Source organism: Coregonus clupeaformis, chromosome 20 (genome assembly GCF_020615455.1).
Source record: "Coregonus clupeaformis isolate EN_2021a chromosome 20, ASM2061545v1, whole genome shotgun sequence".
NCBI classification, from domain to species: domain Eukaryota; kingdom Metazoa; phylum Chordata; class Actinopteri; order Salmoniformes; family Salmonidae; genus Coregonus; species Coregonus clupeaformis.
The window spans coordinates 9,056,415-9,077,387 of record NC_059211.1 but is presented as its reverse complement, the minus strand read 5'-3'; the positions used below and the strand labels follow the sequence as shown (position 1 = coordinate 9,077,387).

Here is a 20,973-nt window from a genome sequence, read left to right as displayed (position 1 = left end):
ATCTATGCATGCAAGAACTACTGCTTACAGCATCAGCAGCAGTTTGTGGAGTGAGTCATTGGTCATGTTCCAGATCGCCTACATTGCAGTCTCGCTGCACGCAGCAACCATGCGTGCCATGTCATCGACTTTGCAGTCGGGCGTCAGATTGCTATAAACACCTATCCAGACGTTGTGAGATCTGGCAGGCGACTGCAATGTAGTCGACAATGTAGTTGACCTGGAAACCGGCCACGCTGTGATATACTGCAAGATGCATATTCAACAGGACGATATCCGAGACTCCATTTTGGCTCCCTATGGTGAGGCTGCAAAGTCAACTCATTCACTAAATAGCAGGGATGCTTGGCTCACTAAGTGGAAATAAACATTCTAGATGCTCTGTGGCTATACTGTGCTGCACTTGTCATTACAGACGCAAAATATAAGCTATAGTTAAAAGTTTAAGGGTCAACTGCAACCAACATTGAGCATGGTCTCAAAATGAGGTGATCTCTCGTTAAACCATCAATATGCCCTAAGATCACCTACACTGCTGATCTCAATTGCAACCACTATTGACCACCATATTACCGCGCCCTAAAACTGATGTCAGTGTTAACTTTAAGTCTCGGTTGCTGCCAAACATTTTCAAGACTATTTAGCCCTCTGGGTATTATCTTTGGTATAAATTAAACCTATTATTTGAGCAGATCAAGCACAGATTTAAATATGACAATCATTACATACAACTGAAATGAGGTATTCCTCGTTTACCAGAGAGAATCTACTGTGGCAATTTACGCTATACATTTTATTAATGTAAAGCTTGTGTTGGTATACTTACTTTTCATTTCCAATATTTAATCCATTAATAAAAACTTGTCTTAATACTGTATGGTAATTTCTTATCAAAAGGGGAAAATAAAGTATTCCTGAACTGTCAGCATCTAAAATCAACTTCATCAAGCCAATCATGATTTTGTTAATACAAATCTATATTTTTATTAAGTTAGCGAGTCTAGTCAAGGTATGTCAAATGACAAATTATATTCTAATGTGGCCCAAACATATATAATGTACTGTATTGTACTTTACTGTACTCGAGTAGAGTATAGTATAGCTCAGTAAAGTACAGTACAGGAAAGTAGAGTACAGTATAGTACAGTTGCAGTTTAGTACTCTACTGTAATGTACTATACTCTACATCCCTGTACTGAACTATACTCTACTCGAGTTTCTTACAATTCACTGGGTCTATATTCTTACAATAAATATTGATTAATTCAACTGATCTGCTGGTTTATTCTTGTGGGTTTTTGGTTGCAAGCAAGTTTGTTTTAACACGCAGGTGCATGTAAACTCCCATTAGTAGCGTTTTAAGAAATCCAGCGCTAAACTGCAGCTGCGCGTTCTACCAAGTTCTGCCTGTTGGTTGCAATTGACCCAATGGTTTTACATAAGTTAGTCTTTCCTCTCTCTACTGTACTTTGGGTTGTATTGACAGGAACATAAAGTGACTGTTAAAACAATGTAAACTAAAGCAACACATTGAAATAAGTTAAAAAATAAATAAAATACAAACAGCACCAAAATACATTTTGCAATTGTCATAACCAGCAAAAAAATAAGCTTATTTTTTTTCTCAACGAAGGGATAACTTGTTAATCTCATTCCATCTGCATACTGCGTCAGCATTCGCTGCATTCATGGAACATTTTACAAAATAAATGTAAGAATCCTTGTTCTGTTAGTTTTTTTCCTTTACAGTACCTTGTAACTGTACAGTGAGCGGATATATACAGCAATGTAAGGTACAATGAGAGAGAGAGAGAGAGAGAAAGAAAGAGATAAAGAGAGACTGAAAGAGACAGAGATAGAGAGAGAGAGACAGAGAAAGACTGGGTCGGGGCACATGAGAATGACCCATTGTCTGACACTAAGTGGAGCTCAGATCAAGAGTCCTGTTGGAACATTGGGCTGTTCTGGGCTGAGCAAGTGTGTCACTAATCTCACCCATATGTTCTGGCCTTTGTGGGGCCGCTGTGGGGTCCAAGGTCCACCAGTTCAGCCCTCATAACTGGTTAGTTGAACGGGAGGAGGGATTGGCTGGGGGTTACAGCTCATGAGGGTGGGCCTGGGCAGTCAGTCAGAACTGACCCATCCGGGTGGTGAACAGGCTGCGTGAGCGCGGCATGGCCGAGGAGACATGGCCGAAGCTGGACGAAGGCCACTTCATGATGAACTGGGAGGTCACTGGCAGCAGATACCTGCACAGACGGAGGGAAAGATGGAGGGAAGAGAGGAGGGGGAAGGTGGACAAGGGACATAATGAGGGGAGGATTAGAGGCCCAAAGGGTCACAGTGAAGAGATCATGGCCGCATTAACCCATTATACCTGCAAGCTGACGACACATTTACGAACTGAGGTTACGTCTCCCCTTTTGTTCCAGCCTAGACTAAAATACTTGCACCTTTCTAATGATGAGCTATGACTATGAGTTCCGCAGCCATCAAATAGACATCTGGCAAAAAGATATACAGTTGGTAGAGAAGGTGGGGATAAGACCAGTGTGAGGTGAGATGGCGTGAGTAAGTGAATCTAGAGCACCTGGATATGTATCAAATGTTATTCATCACATGCTTCATAAACAACAGGTGTAGACTAACAGTGAAGTGCTTAAAATAGAGAAATAATAGAAAAGTATTACACGTAATAATAAAAGTACACTGAACAAAAATATAAATTAAACATGTAAAGCGTCGGTCCCATGTTTCATGAGCTGAAATAAAAGATCCCAGAAATGTTACGCACAAAAAGCTTAATTCCCCCCAAAAATTTAAACAAATTTCTTAGCATCCCTGTTAGTGAGCATTTCTCTTTTGCTAAGATAATCCATACACCTGACAGGTGTGGCATATCAAGAAACAGCATGATCATTACACAGGTGCAACTTCTGTTGGGGGACAATAAAAGGCCACTATAAAATGTGCAGTTTTGTCAGGGAGGGTGCCTGCTATTGGCATGCTGACTGCAGGATTGTCCACCAGAGCTGTTGCCAGAGAATTAAATGTTCATTTCTCTACTACATTGTTTTAGAGAATTTGGTAGTACGTCCAACCAGCCTCACAACCGCAGACCACATGTAACAATACCAGCCCAGGACCTACACATCTGGCTTCTTCACCTGCGGGATCAGCCACCCAGACAGCTGATGAAACTATGGGTTTGCACAACCGAAGAATTTCTGCACAAACTTTCAGAAACCGTGTCAGGGAATCTCATCTGTGTGTTCGTCGTCCTCACCAGGGTCTTGACCTGACTGCAGTTCGGCGTCGTAACCGACTTCAGTAGGCAAATGTTCACCTTCGATGGCCACTGGCACTCTGGAGAAGTGTGCCCTTCACGGATGAATCCTGGTTTCAACTGTACCGGGCAGATGGCCATCGTGTGGGCGAGCGGTTTGCTGATATCAACATTGTGAACAGAATGCCCCATGGTGGCGGTGGGGTTATGGTATGGGTAGGCATAAACTACGGTTAATGAACACAATTTTATTGATGGCAATTTGAATGCACAGAGATACCGTGAAGAGATCCTGAGGCCCATTGTCGTGCAATTCATCCGCCGCCATCACCTCATGTTTCAGCATGATAATGCACGGCCCCATGTCACAAGGATTTGTACACAATTCCTAGAAGCTGAAAATGTCCCAGTTCTGCAATGGCCTGCATACTCACCAGGCATGTCACCCATTGAGTTTGGGATGCTCTAGATCGCGCTGCATGAGGCAAATTGTGGTCACACCAGATACTAACTGGTTTTCTGATCCATGCAACTATCTTTTTTTGAAAGGCATCTGTGACCAACTGATGCATATCTGTATTCCTAGTCATGTGAAATCCATAGATTAGGGCCTAATTAATTAATTTCAATTGACTGATTTCCTCATATGAACTGTAACTCAGTAAAATCTTTGAAATTGTTGCATGTTGCATTAATATTTTCGTTCAGTGTAATAATAAATACACAATGAGTAACGATAACTTAGCTATATACACAGGGTACCAGTACCGAGTCGATGTGCAGGAGTACAAGGAAATTGAGCTAGATACAGTGGGGAAAACAAGTATTTGATACACTGCCGATTTTGCAGGTTTTCCTACTTACAAAGCATGTAGAGGTCTGTAATTTTTATCATAGGTACACTTCAACTGTGAGAGACGGAATCTAAAACAAAAATCCAGAAAATCACATTGTATGATTTTTAAGTAATTCATTTGCATTTTATTGCATGGCATAAGTATTTGATCACCTACCAACCAGTAAGAATTCCGGCTCTCACAGACCTGTTAGTTTTTCTTTAAGAAGCCCTCCTGTTCTCCACTCATTACCTGTATTAACTGCACCTGTTTGAACTTGTTACCTGTATAAAAGACAACTGTCCACACACTCAATCAAACAGACTCCAACATCTCCACAATGGCCAAGACCAGAGAGCTGTGTAAGGACATCAGGGATAAAATTGCAGCACAAGGCTGGGATGGGCTACAGCACAATAGGCAAGCAGCTTGGTGAGAAGGCAACAACTGTTGGCGCAATTATTAGAAAATGGAAGAAGTTCAAGATGACGGTCAATCACCCTCAGTCTGGGGCTCCATGCAAGATCTCACCTCGTGGGGCATGAGGAAGGTGAGGGATCAGCCCAGAACTACACGGCAGGACCTGGTCAATGACCTGAAGAGAGCTGGGACCACAGTCTCAAAGAAAACCATTAGTAACACACTACGCCGTCATGGATTAAAATCCTGCAGCGCACGCAAGGTTCCCCTGCTCAAGCCAGCGCATGTCCAGGCCCGTCTTAAGTTTGCAAATGACCATCTGGATGATCCAGAGGAGGAATGGGAGAAGGTTGTGTGGTCTGATGAGACAAAAATAGAGCTTTTTGGTCTAAACTCCACTCGCCGTGTTTGGAGGAAGAAGAAGGATGAGTACAACCCCAAGAACACCATCCCAACCGTGAAGCATGGAGGTGGAAACATCATTCTTTGGGGATGCTTTTCTGTAAAGAGGACAGGACGACTGCACCGTTTGAGGGGAGGATGGATGGGGCCATGTATCGCGACATCTTGGCCAACAACCTCCTTCCCTAAGAGTAAGAGTAAGAGCATTGAAGATGGGTCGTGGCTGGGTCTTCCAGCATGACAATGACCCGAAACACACAGCCAGGGCAACTAAGGAGTGGCTCCGTAAGAAGCATCTCAAGGTCCTGGAGTGGCCTAGCCAGTCTCCAGACCTGAACCCAATAGAACATCTTTGGAGGGAGCTGAAAGTCCGTATTGCCCAGCGACAGCCCCGAAACCTGAAGGATCTGGAGAAGGTCTGTATGGAGGAGTGGGCCAAAATCCCTGCTGCAGTGTGTGCAAACCTGGTCAAGACCTACAGGAAACGTATTATCTCTGTAATTGCAAACAAAGGTTTCTGTACCAAATATTAAGTTCTGTTTCTGATGTATCAAATACTTATGTCATGCAATAAAATGCAAATGAATTACTTAAAAATCATACAATGTGATTTTTGTTTTAGATTCCGTCTCTCACAGTTGAAGTGTACCTATGATAAAAATGACAGACCTCTACATGCTTTGTAAGTAGAAAAACCTGCAAAATCGGCAGTGTATCAAATACTTGTTCTCCCCACTGTATGTACAGTACATATAACTAGGAATTAAGTGACTAGGCAACAGGATATTTAAAACATTAGAAGCAGCGTTATGTGATCAGTAAAAAAAAAAGTGTTTGCAAAAAAGGTCAATGCAGATAGTCCGGGTAGCTATTTGGTTAACTATTTAACTAACTATTTAGCAGTCTTATGGCTTGGGGGTAGAAGCTGTTCAGGGTCCTGTTGGTTCCAGACTTGGTGCATCAGTACCACTTGCTGTGCGGTAGCAGAGAGACCAGTCTATGACCTGGGTGGCTGGAATCTTTTTAAAAAATGTTGGGCCTATATGCCTGGTATAGAGGTCCTGGATGACAGCGAGTATGGCCCCAGTGATGTACTGGGCCGTATGCAATACCCTCTGTAGCACCTTTCGGTAGGATGCAAGCAGTTGCCGTACCAAGTGGTGAAGCTCTCGACCAGCTCCACTACAGCCCCGTCGATGTGAATGGGGGTGTGTTCGGCCCTCCATTTCCTGTAGTCCACGATCAGCTCCTTTGTCTTGCTGACGTTGAGAGGTTGTTGTCCTGGCACCACACTGCCAGGTCTCTGATCTCTACTTATAGGCCGTCTCACTGTCGTCGGTGATCAGGCCTACCACCATCATGTCGTCAGCTAACTTAATGCTGGTGTTGGAGTCGTGGATGAACAGGGAGTACAGCAGGGGACTAAGCACGCACCCCCGAGGGGTCCCCATGTTGCGGGTCAGCGTGGCGGATGTGTTATTGCTTAACCTCACCACCTGGGGGCGGTCCGTCAGGAAATCCAGGATCCAGTTGCAGAGGGAGGTGTTCAGACCTAGGGCCATTAGCTTAGTGATGAGCTTGGAGGGTACTATGGTGTTGAACGCTGAGCTGTAGTCACTGAACAGCATTCTCACATAGGTGTTTCTCTTGTTCAGGTGAGAGAGGGCAGTGTGGAGTGCAATAGAGATTGCGTAATCTGTGGATCTGTTGGTGCAGTATGTGAATTGGAGTGGGTCCAGGGTGTCTGGGATGATGGTGTTGATGTGAGTCATGACCAGCCTTTCAAAGCATTGATGTGAGTGCTACGACAGGTTATCTTGGCGTTCTTGGGCACAGGGACTATGGTGGTCTGCTTGGAACATGTAGGTATTACAGACTGGGTCAGGGAGAGGTTGAAAATGCATCCATAGCTCTGTCTATGAATTTGAGAGTAGTTACATTTCTTCAGCCCCATGCCTAAGCTGTTTACCAAAAAAGTGGCGAGTTTACCACTTTGTTATTGTTTGAACTGCAGATTTTCTCTTTAAATATTAGTACAGCTCAAACACAAACAACTCACTGTAACACTTTGCTTTATAACTTATAAGCATGTATGAACCTTTATAATGTCTAATAACAAGGCATATAATATGTAATTTAACTATATGTATCAATATTTAAACTCATTCAAAATGGCAAGGGACATCAATTAAGTAACTCAGGGAGAACAAAAATTACATGAGTAAAAAACTGCTTGCTCCAATTATACAGATTTTCAATGGGTAACTCTAATAAAACAGTTTGTCAACTAAACCATATGGATTATGGTGTGAAATAATGTTATTATGTTAGCTGCCAGATACCACTGTTCACTCTGACAGACTTTCCCTGTAAAATATCTCCTGGAAAAATTAGTCGAGCTGCTTCTTCTTCTTCTTTTTAAAGTCGACCGAAAAAAAGACTTGCTGCGTCGAGGGCATCTGCCGCAACAGAGCCCGACCCAGGAGAGTTGAGCAGGATTCAAATTAACTTCATTTAGCTCAAGAAGAATGTCCTTGAAAACCACTCAAGTGGGCCGTGCGGGTACTTGTCAAGCACAAGCTTTTCGATTGCGGTTGTTAAACTACCCACCCACAGTACTACTTGGCCTGTTCTAGAGCGGATTACTTAGCCAATACCCTCTCGTATTGCTGCACTGCTTCGCTACATCCTCACAACTTCAGGGGCACTGCTTACAATGGTTTCCGATGCGAGTTTCAACATTGACATTTAAACGTACAGTAGGATGGTGTTGCGGGATTGTCTGTCACCTTTCGGATTCATCCCTTTCCTGGTTTCTGATTATGTTGTCTGCGTCCAAAATGGCACCCTATTCCCTAATCTGTTTAAAAGTAGTGCACTACATAGGGAATAGGGAGCCATTTCGGAAGAAGCTTTGATTTCTCCTGAAGGCTTTCCTCTCTATCTGATTCCGTTCTGTTTGAGTTTTATTACAAACCCCCTAGACCGTGTTCGAAGGGGATCAGTCTGAAACTTTGGTGTTTATTATACTTCTTGGAAGGCATTACCATATTTCTTCCACGGAACACTTGTTGGCCAATGTATGGAAATGCCACTGCAAGAAATTAAATTCAAACATGGACTATGCGGTGATGCTTGTGGGTGGTGGTTTGTGATTGTGTGTACTCTTTTCCCTTTCTACTTCTCAGGAATTCACACAGAGAACAATCTTTCCACACTAGGTAGGCCGATCACGTGATATGGTCCCGACACTTAACTGTACTGAATAGAATAATTCACATTGTACTTTTCAGCTGGATTCAAGCAACTATGGTGGATGTGTAACCAGGCCAGCTCAGTAAATCTTGGTTTGGTTCGGCTTGGTTCAGTTCAGTAGTTTGAAAAGACATCTAGGCACACAATAATACTGTTGTGTGGCTATGTTCATATGTTCTGCCCACACAGAAAGAGAAGGCCTGTTCTGAGACCTACTGTATGTGATCAGTGACACATGTGTTCTGTACTCCTACCATGAGAGGTGCTTAAGTTAGAGTGGCAGTGTCTCTCATCACTGAGACCCACTCCACTCCAGTGTGTGTGTGTGTGTGTACCGCACAATATGTCTGTGTAAAATGCGTATTTGAGAGTGTGTGTGTGAGTGTGTGTGTGTTTGGCATGCGCGTGTGTGTTGCATATGTGTGCATTTACGAGCGTGTTAGTGTGTGTGTGTGTGTCAGGTAAGCAGGCAGCATAAGGATGCAGGTCAGGGGGTCCAGACACAACGGCAGTGAGTAGGGTATGAGTCACAGGCTAGCAGAAGGAGGTGACAGGTGCAAGATGGTGCTCTTCTCATAGGCAGACATAATGTCACCCCATCGAGACAAAGCATGTGGCTAATGACAAAATAACCGTAACCAGCCCCATGGTGGCCATGGGGCATTCACAAGTGTCTGATGGAATCAAAGGAAGGATGGCCATCGTTGTGAAACTGTGCTAAGCACGCAGTGCGATGGAACCCATTCTGTGTCAGTGACGAGAAGAGGTTAGGTTATTGGCCGGCCAGGGCTCACAGTCTCTTGCGATTGCATGTTGACAGGCTACTTCCCAACAGTCTCAACTTGTTTACTTTCCTTGCCTCCTTCCCTACATGACCTCTAATCTGTCCTTTCACCAGACAGCTTTCTTAACCTTTATTAGACTAAGTCTGACGAAAAAGGAGACAAGGTGAGGAATCTATCTGAGACTACTGGGACACAGCTACAGCAAGCCACAGTTAGCAGGAAGGTGTACAGTGAGGAATTGGGGTAGGGCTCAATTCCATTTTTATTTCAGTCAAATTCAGAGGATGAATTGAAAGTCCAAGGGTCCAATACTTTTGGATTCTTGAATGTTGAATTTCGATTTCCTTCCAGAGTTGACTGAATTGAAATGGAATACACTTGGAAAGTGTAAACACAACTAGAGACACCTCATTACCACATGTTTTTGACAGCATTACGGTAGCTAGCGAAAGAGTGTAGGAGCAGTTGCTAACTAACTGTAAATAACTTTAGCTAGCTAACTAACTTGGCTAACCGTGGGGTGAAACTATTCACTTATTCAGTTAGTTAGCTACCACACTGCTCTTTACTAGCAAACATAATGCTGCATTTAGCTAGGTAGCTATCTAACTTGGCTAGCTGAGGGGCGAAACAATTCACTTATTCACAGTTAGTTAGCTACCACACTGCTCTTTGCCAGAAAACATAAAGCTGCCTCCAAAACTATCAAGGTGTCTCCACTAACATTTTGATATTTGCAACATGTGGTCTTTCCAAGCATTTTGAGATCAACCCTGGTGAGGACTCAGTCAGACTGTAGGCAGCAAAGGGGTGAAGCCGGAGTGAGGGGAAGAATAGAGGTCACTGAATCGAGCATAGACCTGCGTCAATGGGCGAGGTGGCAGAGGAAGAAGAGGCAGTGGAAGAGGAAGAAGAGCCATGGGCGGAGGTGGCTGGTCCTGCAGCCAATGGTGAGCTTCCATGGTGAGCACACACACACACAGGAAGTTAAGAGAGATAGACCAATTTATTATTTTAATGGACAGAAGGAAGGATACCCCTCAGGGGCTAAGCAGGTAAATAGTATTCATTCAGGCAGGTTGCTTAATTCTCTTTCATATGCATGACTTTCCCCATAGGAGTGCTAAACGTGTGCTGCTGGCTGGTCTAGGGCTATTGATGCCGGGGCCGAACCACATAATCCCCTGGAGGCAGTGGTTCGATACCTGTTCCGCCACTCACTTTTTCTACGCTGTATCCCTCTCATCTATCTCCCAATCTCATAATCTAAAATAATACCTGTCAATAAAAACTTCTAAATAAGGAGTCCGACACACACACACACACACCACATCACTCCCACCCCTGTCTCTTGCCATTGAAAGGCGTCAAGTTCCTCAAAGATAAGGCATGAAGTTCTTCAAAAGAGATTCTGTTACACAGTCGACTATTATGCTCTGGTCAAAAATACTGTTTAAACAGACGGTTTTCTGTTAAAACTATAAGAAATAAATCATAACATTTCACGTGAATTCACAATATTGATGGTCTACATCACGCTTCCTGCAAAGAGAGAGACATTTTTATAATTTATGCTGCTTTTGCTTTTCATGACAGTGGCGTGTGTAGCTTGTTGTTGTTGTCGTCCAATCACAAGTCATCAAACCGGCACTAGGCTACAGTCAGAGCTAGAGCCTCCGTATAGCAAGTTATTCTGAGATATCTAAGCTAATCAATGGAAGATGGAATTAAAATGACAGAACTAAAAGTTAAATGAGAAGTACAGGCTACAACACCAAGAGTAAAAACAGGTAGGCTGCTACTTAATAATCTGAATGGAGTTGTTGTTATTTACTGTAGGAAGGGGAGAAAGCGCACAGTTAATAAAGTAGCTAAAGTTACTTTTTTTTTACTAACGTTACAGCATTGTTAGGTATTTGTTAAATTTGTACTTTTTCCTTTATGGTGATGATCGGAACCTAATACAGACTATCCAAAATCCCCCCAAACCCCACCCTTTTAATGACTAAGTTAGAAAGTGCAAAGTGATAGCCTGTTAAATATACACTGGTTATGAATCATCTAAAGCGTGCTGGGGGAAGGAGCAGGCGTAAGGTAATTTGTGGTACGCCTCATCTGGCTCATAATTGAATTAAACTGGCCTCAGGGGGCCTGCTAACCTGCACGCTAATCCCAAGGTCATTCCTTCCTGTTAACATTGTAGCCCTGTGTGTTCTTAGCTTGTGTTCCAAATAGCATCCTATTCCCTATATAGTGCACTACTTTTGACCAGGGCCCATAGGCTACAGTCAAAAGTAGTGCACTATATAGGTGATAGGGTGCCATTTGGGACGCATCTTAAAAGTTTACACATTCAAAACCAACCCCCCACCAAGTCTTACGAGGATCGACCTTAAAAATAGAAGTGTTATAGAAGGGGTATAGAGGCTGGGGTAAGGTGTTGGTCAGGTGAGATTCCTGTGAAGAATCGTAGTTAGGGCGAGATGGGGGGTTGTTGGGGCACAAATGTGCGGAAATAACGTTGTGAGCTGCCGGCATGCAAAGTTTCAAATGAGACCCATACTTTTTGAAATTTGTGTGTGTGTTGGTATCGGGATTGGGAAGGGTAAGGAGTAATATTAGAGTTGGCAGGGGGCAACAGAGTTAGGCGGGAAGTGGAAGAAACACTGGAAGAGAAAATATAAACACCTACCACTTGGTTCAGGTGCTAGATAGAGAAAGAAAATGCATGAAAAAAAAAATTATGTATTGGTGGGGTGCACAACACTTGGGCAACATTCTGATCCCCAGTGGAATTTTCATCAGGTCTGAGATTCGAAACATTGAAATACCAATGGGAATCATAACGTTGTCCAAGTCTTGTGTGTTGTCTCACTAACAACTCCATATTGGGGGTAGGGGTAAAAAATTCCCTAAGTTCCCAGTTTTTTTTCTCAGAAATGCCGTTTGGAGGCTTCCCAGAATCAGGAGGGAATTAGCATAGAGACCTCTAAACAGGAATTCTGTAGAACCTGGGAACTGGGAAAGTTTCTACCTCCAATCAGAATTTCAGGAAAAACCCGGGAACTTCAGGAAAGTTTCTACCTCCAACCAAGATTTATTTTTAAGTGTATGGAATTTTACAACCCAAGTTGGAAGCATATCAGTTGCGAAAATGATTTGTTTCATCAGTAGAAAACAAAAGAAGAATGGATGTTGATTGGATGTTGATCCTTACCTAGTGTCGTCCCATTCGGGGTTGAGGCCGGTGAGCGAGCCCCGGGACTCGGAGACGAACTTGTAGACAACGAGAAGGCAGTCCCTGCACAGCTGCACCAGCCTCTGGCAGCACTGGAGCTCCTGCGGCGACACCACCTCGCTGCTCTTATTGAAGATGGTCTCCCATGACGAGCTGCGCCACAGAGCACACACACACAAAGACATAAGCTGATAAAACAAATGCTGTACATTTAACCCCCTTTATCACACTGGCCATTCCCCCCGACTGTGAGGCGCTCAGATCTGTGAGAGAACTGAGGGGGCGGGGCGTTTTAATGTCTCTCCTCTCCGTCTCAACTGAGGGGGCGGGGCGTTTATCCTGTGGCTAGGGCGGCCCACGTCCTTCCGGAGTGCGCACCCTAATTAGACACAAGCAGCAAGTGGTGCCTGAGCCGCATCCGCTGGCTAATCCGCTTGGAGACTCGGACTCTCATCAAGTGAAATAAAGCCACTCACTGACTCGAACAAGGCCTGTTCACAGGCTACAGTACGGCGCACTCGGTCATTGACAATCAATTACCAGCTGTGGCAGTTGCCGGGGCAGCTATACAAAAACCCACGTAGCCCCCCACGACGAGCGAGGTGGCGGCGCTGCTAACTGGTTACAAAAATAATATGGAGAGGGAGGAAAAGGTTGAACCTTTATCAGCAACGAGATGAGAAGCTGGCTGAACCACAGCTGGCTCTTGAAGATGATATAATATAATGTTCGTGTGTGTGCATTTGTGAATAGGAGTGTGTGTGTGTGTGTTTCTATAAGGATGCAGAGTAAGATGAGTCACTATGTAGAAAGCCACTTACAGTCGGCACAAAAATGGCACACAAAAAAAGTCGGGAGAGACATCAAAGGACCTTACTAACAAACAGAAGTGGGTGAGGAAAGAAGAGTATGGGACCTACTTTAGCCATCCATCCTTCCTTCCTTCCTTCCTTCCTTCCTTCCTTTCTGACACATAAAAAGCCTAGATGATAAGAAAACAAGATCTGTGGCCACATTATGCAGACTGCAAAATGTGTCTCGACTCTGATAGACACGCGTTGCTTTCATCCCTGTAGCTCTTCGCAGGATGAGAGGGAATGTCTGTCTACTCTGTCTGTCTACACGGTCTGTCTGCCTGTCTACTCTGTATGTCTGCCTGTCTGTCTGTCTACTCTGTCTGTCCGGCTCTCTGCCAGTCTGTCTGTCTTTTTGTCTGTCTGTCTGCCATCTCCACAGCAGCGCATGTCTCGGCCTGCCAATAAGTCCACCAGCTGTCAATCAAACATGCATTTTGCATAATGTGGAGCCTAAAAATTCTGTCATTATCATGCTGTAGCATGGATTTCAGTTGTTACATACTTGTTGGACATTTGTTACTGAAATATGCACTTATCAAGACAGAGAGAGATACACGCACAATCCCAAATCGATCCCTAGCCCCTACCCTCTATGCACTTGGGGTGATCTGAGAGAATTGGATAGGTGTAAGCACAATGGTGAAAATTCCACTTAGCCTATCAGAGGGTGAGGGCATGGTGGAGCTATTACCATATTGTTAATACTCTCATATCTTTGCAGGTGCATAGGGGATAGTGGGTAGGGGTCGATATGGGATTGAGCACTACAGTACCAAGTATTGAAGAGAAATCAGTTATTGAGAGAGAGAGAGAGAGAGAGAGAGAGAGAGAGAGAGAGAGAGAGAGAGAGAGAGAGAGAGAGAGACCTACCCAGTGTTGGAGAACAAGTTCCACAGGCCCTGTCCATGGCTCCAGAGCAGTCGGTTGAAGACGCGGTTGAAAAGGCGGTACAAATGTAAACTGTCCACGTCGGGCTCCCTCCAAATCCGCTGCAGCACCGAGCGCACGTTGGTACGGACGATGTCCAGAACCTTCATGATACATTAAAGAAACAGACGAGAAAAAGGGAGAGTGATAGAGAGAAAAAAACGTTAGCACGTACGATGTCAAGAACCTTCATCAAACATTAAAAAAACTCACAAGATAGAGGGAGGGAGAGAAAGAAAATCAAAATAAATCAAGGTTTGAACAGACGCCAGGGGGACAGCATGAAAGACCACCGCAATGCAATAATATATTAAGAATCTAACAGGGAATTAGATAGTGTGCTTGCGAAGCAACACACTACTGTTATTCGTCATACTTCCAATTACTTATTATTATTATTCCCATCGCTACTCATCCTACAGCTTTTATGCAAAACATACCATTTCAACTTTATAATGTGCAGAGAGGTCTAACTTGAGTTGCTGAAATTAGTTTTTTATACTCATCATACTTTAAAAAATATAATCACTTAAAAATGCTAATTTTAACATGGAGGGTGACCAAAATATGAAATTTTTTGGAACACTGCTATTTGTACACCTTTTAAGATACAGAACACTCCAAATTACAAACCCTGCAAAAATCATTCTGATAACTATTATACCTCCTTTTACAATATTTAGCTTTTTGTAACTCCAAAAACTCCCATTAGTTAACATGGTGTTTCAAAACTAAACTTAATTGGCTAGCAACCCAGCAACAAGTAACTCCTTGTATAAGCTGAAGTACGCAAATGTTGTCAAAATAACACTAAATTCAATGCCTGATGTTTCCTATAGTCCTACTAACGCTTTTTTACTGATAAAATAAGCCATTTATAGGGCTGCCAACTTTTGAAGAAAGCTTGGAGTGAGATTTGCTGTGAATTTCAGTGGCACAACTCCTAGACGGGGAAGATTGCACTGTTTTAAAGCTCATTTCCTGCAATTCTACATATTTTGACAAGGCTTAGGCCTATGACAAGGGTGAATTTTATCTTAATAAAAACCACAGGTCAGGTGTATTCAGGATGCTTTGAACATTAAATGAACACTCATAATTTCTTACTTTGAGATTTTTTGGGGGGTGAAATGTAAAGTATGCAAATATTGTTTTAACATGTTTTATTCATACAGTAATGAAATGAGATAGGGAGACAGGCAAATGCTAGAAACAGTGGGAAGGTTGGAAGCAGGAGTTGATCCATGTTCTCAGGTGGAAAGTTGTATGTGACAGGTGCCGGTGAGTGTTACCACTACACCAAGGCTCTGCACATTTTTATATTAATGGTTGATGGCAGTGGGTAACCAACTCATAGACTGCAGTCTCCTTGTCCATAGACTGCTTTCAAGGTAAGGACACAAACATGTTGTATTTTGTCATTTGGGTGAAATATCGCTTTAAAATAGGGCTGGAAGAAAATCCTGCTGGCTCTCCAGGAGGGTTGGCCACCCCTGATCTATGTTTCCCAAGTTTTGTGTGTCCCCCAACCTTCAAGAAAAATCAAATGAATATCAATATTTAGGTGGTTTATGCCTACTAGTTGAAGATCCTTGCCATCATCTTACTCTACATAGACAAAATATGATGTGTTTATGAATTGTGACCCACCATACCATCTCTGCCTAGCATGTGCACAATACTAAAATGTCAAAAATTATATTTGATTCCTGGAGCATTTAATATCCAATGCTTATTTGTATGACTTATTCAAAACTATCCATGCATGGCTGCAACAATGCATAGACTAATATAATTCATTTTCAAAGATTTCAGATATGTGATTACACTGGCAAAATTGGAATAATAAAATAAGTGTGGGGAATAACAGTAGTGTTCTTGCTGACAAGCACATTAATTACCCTATGTTTCCACTGATCAGACTAAATAAAGTAAATAGATAACAGATAATAAAATCTCCTGAAGACAAAATGACATAAATCTGCCACTACACCCTAACTAAATTATTTTGGGAATCAAACTTACACTTTTGGGATCATAATATGTTTGACAAAATGATCAGGTCACCATACTAAACTTCCCTGCTAAAACATAATGTCTGCTCAGTTGGTAGAGCATGGCGCTTGCAACACCAGGGTTGTGGGTTCGTTTCCCACGGGGGGCCAGTATGAAAAATGTATGCACTCACTAACTGTAAGTCGCTCTGGATAAGAGCGTCTGCTAAATGACTAAAATGTAAATGCTGCCTTTTCGTTGTCACAGCCTAAATGGCAATCACCAAACGAGGGGACTAATGCAAGTGTGGATTAAATCGACTTTAGTACATATTGTCAAAAGGCTGCATTCTGCAATAGGGACGGGAGTAACAGCAACCTAATTATGTTGACAACATTGTACATAAAACAGCGCTCCCGTGCTACTCTTTTTACAGTTTTATAAACTCAGCAGAGAATGTTCTCTCTCTCCATTCATCTCCACTCTTGAGGGTGTTTCTTTAAAACATGCATCTAATCTCCTTGATCCCTTACATACAGTTGAAGTCGGAAGTTTACATACACTTAGGTTGGAGTCATAAAACTTGTTTTTCAACCACTCCACAAATATCTTGTTAAGTCGGTTAGGACATCTACTTTGTGCATGACACAAGTAATTTTTCCAACAATTGTTTACAGACAGATTATTTCACTTATAATTCACTGTATCACAATTCCAGGGGGTCAGAAGTTTACATACATTAAGTTGAAGGTTGTGCGCCGCCCATAGGTCGACCATAGGGCAGCGCACAATTGGCCCAGCGTCGTCCGGGTTTGGCCGGTTTAGGCCGTCATTGTAAATAAGAATTTGTTCTTAACTGACTTGCCTAGTTAAATAAAGGTTTAAAAACTTTTTTTTTAAACAAAAAAGAACTGTGCCTTTAAACAGTTTGGAAAATTCCAGAAAATGATGTCATGGATTTAGAAGCTTCTGATAGGCTAATTGACATCATTTGAGTCAATTGGAGGTGTACCTGTGGATGTATTTCAAGGCCTACCTTCAAACTCAGTGCCTCTTTGCTTGACATCATGGGAAAATCAAAATAAATCAGCCAAGACCTCAGAAAAAATATTGTTGACCTCCACAAGTCTGGTTCATTCTTGGGAGCAATTTTCAAACGCCTGAAGGTACCACGTTCATCTGTACAAACAATAGTACGCAATAATAAACACCATGGGACCACGCAGCCGTCATACCGCTCAGGAAGGAGACGCGTTCTGTCTCCTAGAGATGAACGTACTTTGGTACTTTGAAAAGGTGCAAATCAATCCCAGAACAACAGCAAAGGACCTTGTGAAGATGCTGGAGGAAACGGGTAAAATAGTATCTATATCCACAGTAAAACGAGTGCTATATCGACATAACCTGAAAGGCCGCTCAGCAAGGAAGGAGCCACTGCTCCAAAACCGCCATAAAAAAGCCAGACTACGGTTTGCAACTGCACATGGGGACAAAGATTGTACTTTTTGGAGAAATCTCCTCTGGTCTGATGAAACAAAAATAGAACTGTTTGGCTATAATGACCATCATTATGTTTGGAGGAAAAAGGGGGTTGCTTGCAAGCCGAAGAACACCATCCCAACCGTGAAGCACGGGGGTGGCAGCATCATGCTGTGGGGGTGCTTTGCTGCAGGAGGGACTGGTGCACTTCACAAAATAGATGGCATCATGAGGAAGGAAAATTATGTAGACATATTGAAGCAACATCTCAAGACATCAGTCAGGAAGTTAAAGCTTGGTCGCAAATGGGTCTTCCAAATGGACAATGACCCCAAGCATACTTCCAAAGTTGTGGCAAAATGGCTTAAGGAAAACAAAGTCAAGGTATTGGAGTGGCCATCACAAAGCCCTGACCTCAATCCTATAGAAAATGTGTGGGCAGAACTGAAAAAGCATGTGCGAGCAAGGAGGCCCACAAACCTGATTCAGTTACACCAGCTCTGTCAGGAGGAATGGGCCAAAATTCACCCAGCTTATTGTGGGAAGCTTGTGGAAGGCTACCCGAAACATTTGACCCAAGTTAAACAATTTAAAGGCAATGCTACCAAATACGAATTGAGTGTATGTAAACTACTGACCCACTGGGAATGTGATGAAAGAAATAAAAGCTGAAATAAATCATTCTCTCTACTATTATTCTGACATTTCACATTCTTAAAATAAAGTGGTGATCCTAACTGACCTAAGACAGGGAATTTCTACTAGGATTAAATATCAGGAATTGTGAAAAACTGAGTTTAAATGTATTTGGCTAAGGTGTATGTAAACTTCTGACTTCAACTGTAAATAGACCAATCATACTGTATGCTTCAATGTGCCGCAGTTCACAGTGCTGTGGCAAGACAGGACAATGATAGGGGTTCTGCTCATGATGTTAAATTGCAGGCACAGATTACCTTCAGAAGTCACAGAATGAGTTAAATAAAGTCCACCTGTGTGCAATCTAAGTGTCACATGATCTGTCACATGATCTCAGTATATATACACACACCTGTTCTGAAAGGCCCCAGAGTCTGCAACACCACTAAGCAAGGGGCACCACCAAGCAAGCGGCACCATGAAGACCAAGGAGCTCTCCAAACAGGTCAGGGACAAAGTTGTGCAGAAGTACAGATCAGGGTTGGGTTATAAAAAAATATCAGAAACTTTGAACATCCCACGGAGCACCATTAAATCCATTATTAAAAAATTGAAAGAATATGGCACCATAACAAACCTGCCAAGAGAGGGCCACCCACCAAAACTCATGGAACAGGCATTGAGGGCATTAATCAGAGAAGCAACAAAGAGACCAAAGATAACCCTGAAGGAGCTGCAAAGCTCCACAGCGGAGATTGGAGTATATGTCCATAGGACCACTTTAAGCCGTACACTCCACAGAGCTGGGCTTTTTGGCAAACACTTTTGGTGTTCACCAAAAGGCATGTGGGAGACTCCCCAAACATATGGAAGAAGGTACTCTGGTCAGATGAGACTAAAATTGAGCTTTTTGGCCATCAAGGGAAACGCTATGTCTGGCGCAAACCCGACACCTCTCATCACCCTGAGAACACCATCCCCACAGTGAAGCATGGTGGTGGCAGCATCATGCTTTGGGGATGTTTTTAATCGGCAGGGACTGGGAAACTGGTCAGAATTGAAGGAATGATGGATGGTGCTAAATACAGGGAAATACTTGAGGGAAACCTGTTTCAGTCTTCCAGAGATTTGAGACTGGGACAGAGGTTCACATTCCAGCAGGACAATGACCCTAAGCATACTGCTAAAGCAACACTCAAGTGGTTTAAGGGGAAACATTTAAATGTCTTGGAATGGCCTAGTCAAAGCCCAGACCTCAATCCAATTGAGAATCTGTGGTATGACTTAAAGATGTACACCAGTTGAACCCATCCAACTTGAAGGAGCTGGAGCAGTTTTGCCTTGAAGAATAGGCAAAAATCCCAGTGGCTAGATGTGCCAAGCTTATAGAGACATACCCCAAGAGACTTGCAGCTGTAATTGCTGCAAAAGGTGGCTCTACAAAGTATTGACTTTGGGGGGGTGAATAGTTATGCACGCTCAAGTTTTCTGTTTTTTTGTCTTATTTCTTGTTTGTTTCACAAAATAAAATATTTTGCATCTTCAAAGTGGTAGGCATGTTGTGTAAATCAAATGATACAAACCCCCCAAAAATCTATTTTAATTCCAAGTTGTAAGGCAACAAAATAGGAAAAATGCCAAGCGGGGTGAATACTTTCGCAAGCCACTGTAGGATAACAACATTGAGGTAAGATAGCTATTAATTTTGATACATGACATAGGCTTATAGTGTTTTCATATTTTCATGTACACTTTCATATTCAATGCAAAATACCTGATTTCCCACAAAAACAAGTGTAGTTTTGGGAAATCGCAACGTAATTTCAAGCATACCACAAGACTTTATAATTTAAAGCCTGGATATTTCAGCTCCTGTCATCCTAATTGTACTTTTTGCAACCCGTGGATTCTTTTTTTTAAAGACGACCACTGCAACATAAAATCTCTAAAAGTTGATGCGAGGAAGCGGCACCACTGTAAACAGTGCTCGGTGCTTTGTTGTAGGACGTATTATGTTACAAAATCAGACTTTGGATATAGGCCTAATGTTGATGATTTGTTAGAGAAATACCGCATTGAGCAACTCCGGGTCGTATTTTTCTGGGGAAATGTATTCTATACCATAAGGAGTGAAATGTCCTTCCTAAATTGCGTTTTCTCGCACTATGAGCCTGTGGGAACATAGTGGAATGGATACACAAGTGTGGTTGTTTGAACCTGTTAAGACAACGATATGCACATTCCAATGATCCAATGCAACAGTCTACAGTCGTGGTCAAAAGTTTTGAGAATGAGTATTGGTCTTCACAAAGTTTGCTGCTTCAGTGTTTTTAGATATTTTTCTCAGATGTTACTATGGTATACTGAAGTATAATTACAAGCATTCCATAAGTGTCAAAGACTTCTATTGACAATTACATTCAGTTTATGCAAAGAGTCAATATTTGCAGTGTTGACCCTTCTTCCGCCCTGGCATGCTGGGCCTCTGCAATCCGCCCTGGCATGCTGTCAATTAACTTCTGGGCCACATCCTGACTGGTGGCAGCCCATTCTTGCATAATCAATGCTTGGAGTTTGTCAGAATTTGTGGGTTTTTGTTTGTCCACCCGCCTCTTGAGGATCGACCACAAGTTCTCAATGGGATTAAGGTCTGGGGAGTTTCCTGGCCATTGACCCAAAATGTTGATGTTTTGTTCCCCGAGCCACTTAGTTATCACTTTTGCCTTATGGCAAGGTGCTCCATCATGCTGGAAAAGGCATTGTTCGTCATCAAACTGTTCTTGGATGGTTGGGAGAAGTTGCTCTCGGAGGATGTATTGGTACCATTCTTTATTCATGGCTGTGTTCTTCGGCA

The 20,973-nt window shown here is 42.8% G+C and overlaps 1 protein-coding gene across 2 annotated transcripts in view; it reads right to left on the bottom strand.

Annotated features, from left to right (window-relative positions):
* Window positions 1–1,137: 1,137 nt before the first annotated feature.
* ttll7 (tubulin tyrosine ligase-like family, member 7) overlaps window positions 1,138–20,973 on the bottom strand; it is a 163,798-nt gene continuing 143,962 nt past the window's right edge. Inside the window, exons 19-21 of one of the 2 annotated variants that reach the window (XM_045205294.1) lie at window positions 13,950–14,110; window positions 12,202–12,375; window positions 1,138–2,249 (exon numbers count right to left, since the gene is read on the bottom strand). In XM_045205294.1, coding sequence (XP_045061229.1) covers window positions 2,129–2,249; window positions 12,202–12,375; window positions 13,950–14,110 — 456 coding nt within the window. In that variant the 3' untranslated portion in view covers window positions 1,138–2,128. Of the gene's footprint in view, window positions 2,250–9,675; window positions 9,940–12,201; window positions 12,376–13,949; window positions 14,111–20,973 lie in introns of those variants that run through there. The other variant, XM_045205295.1, reaches the window with a different exon arrangement.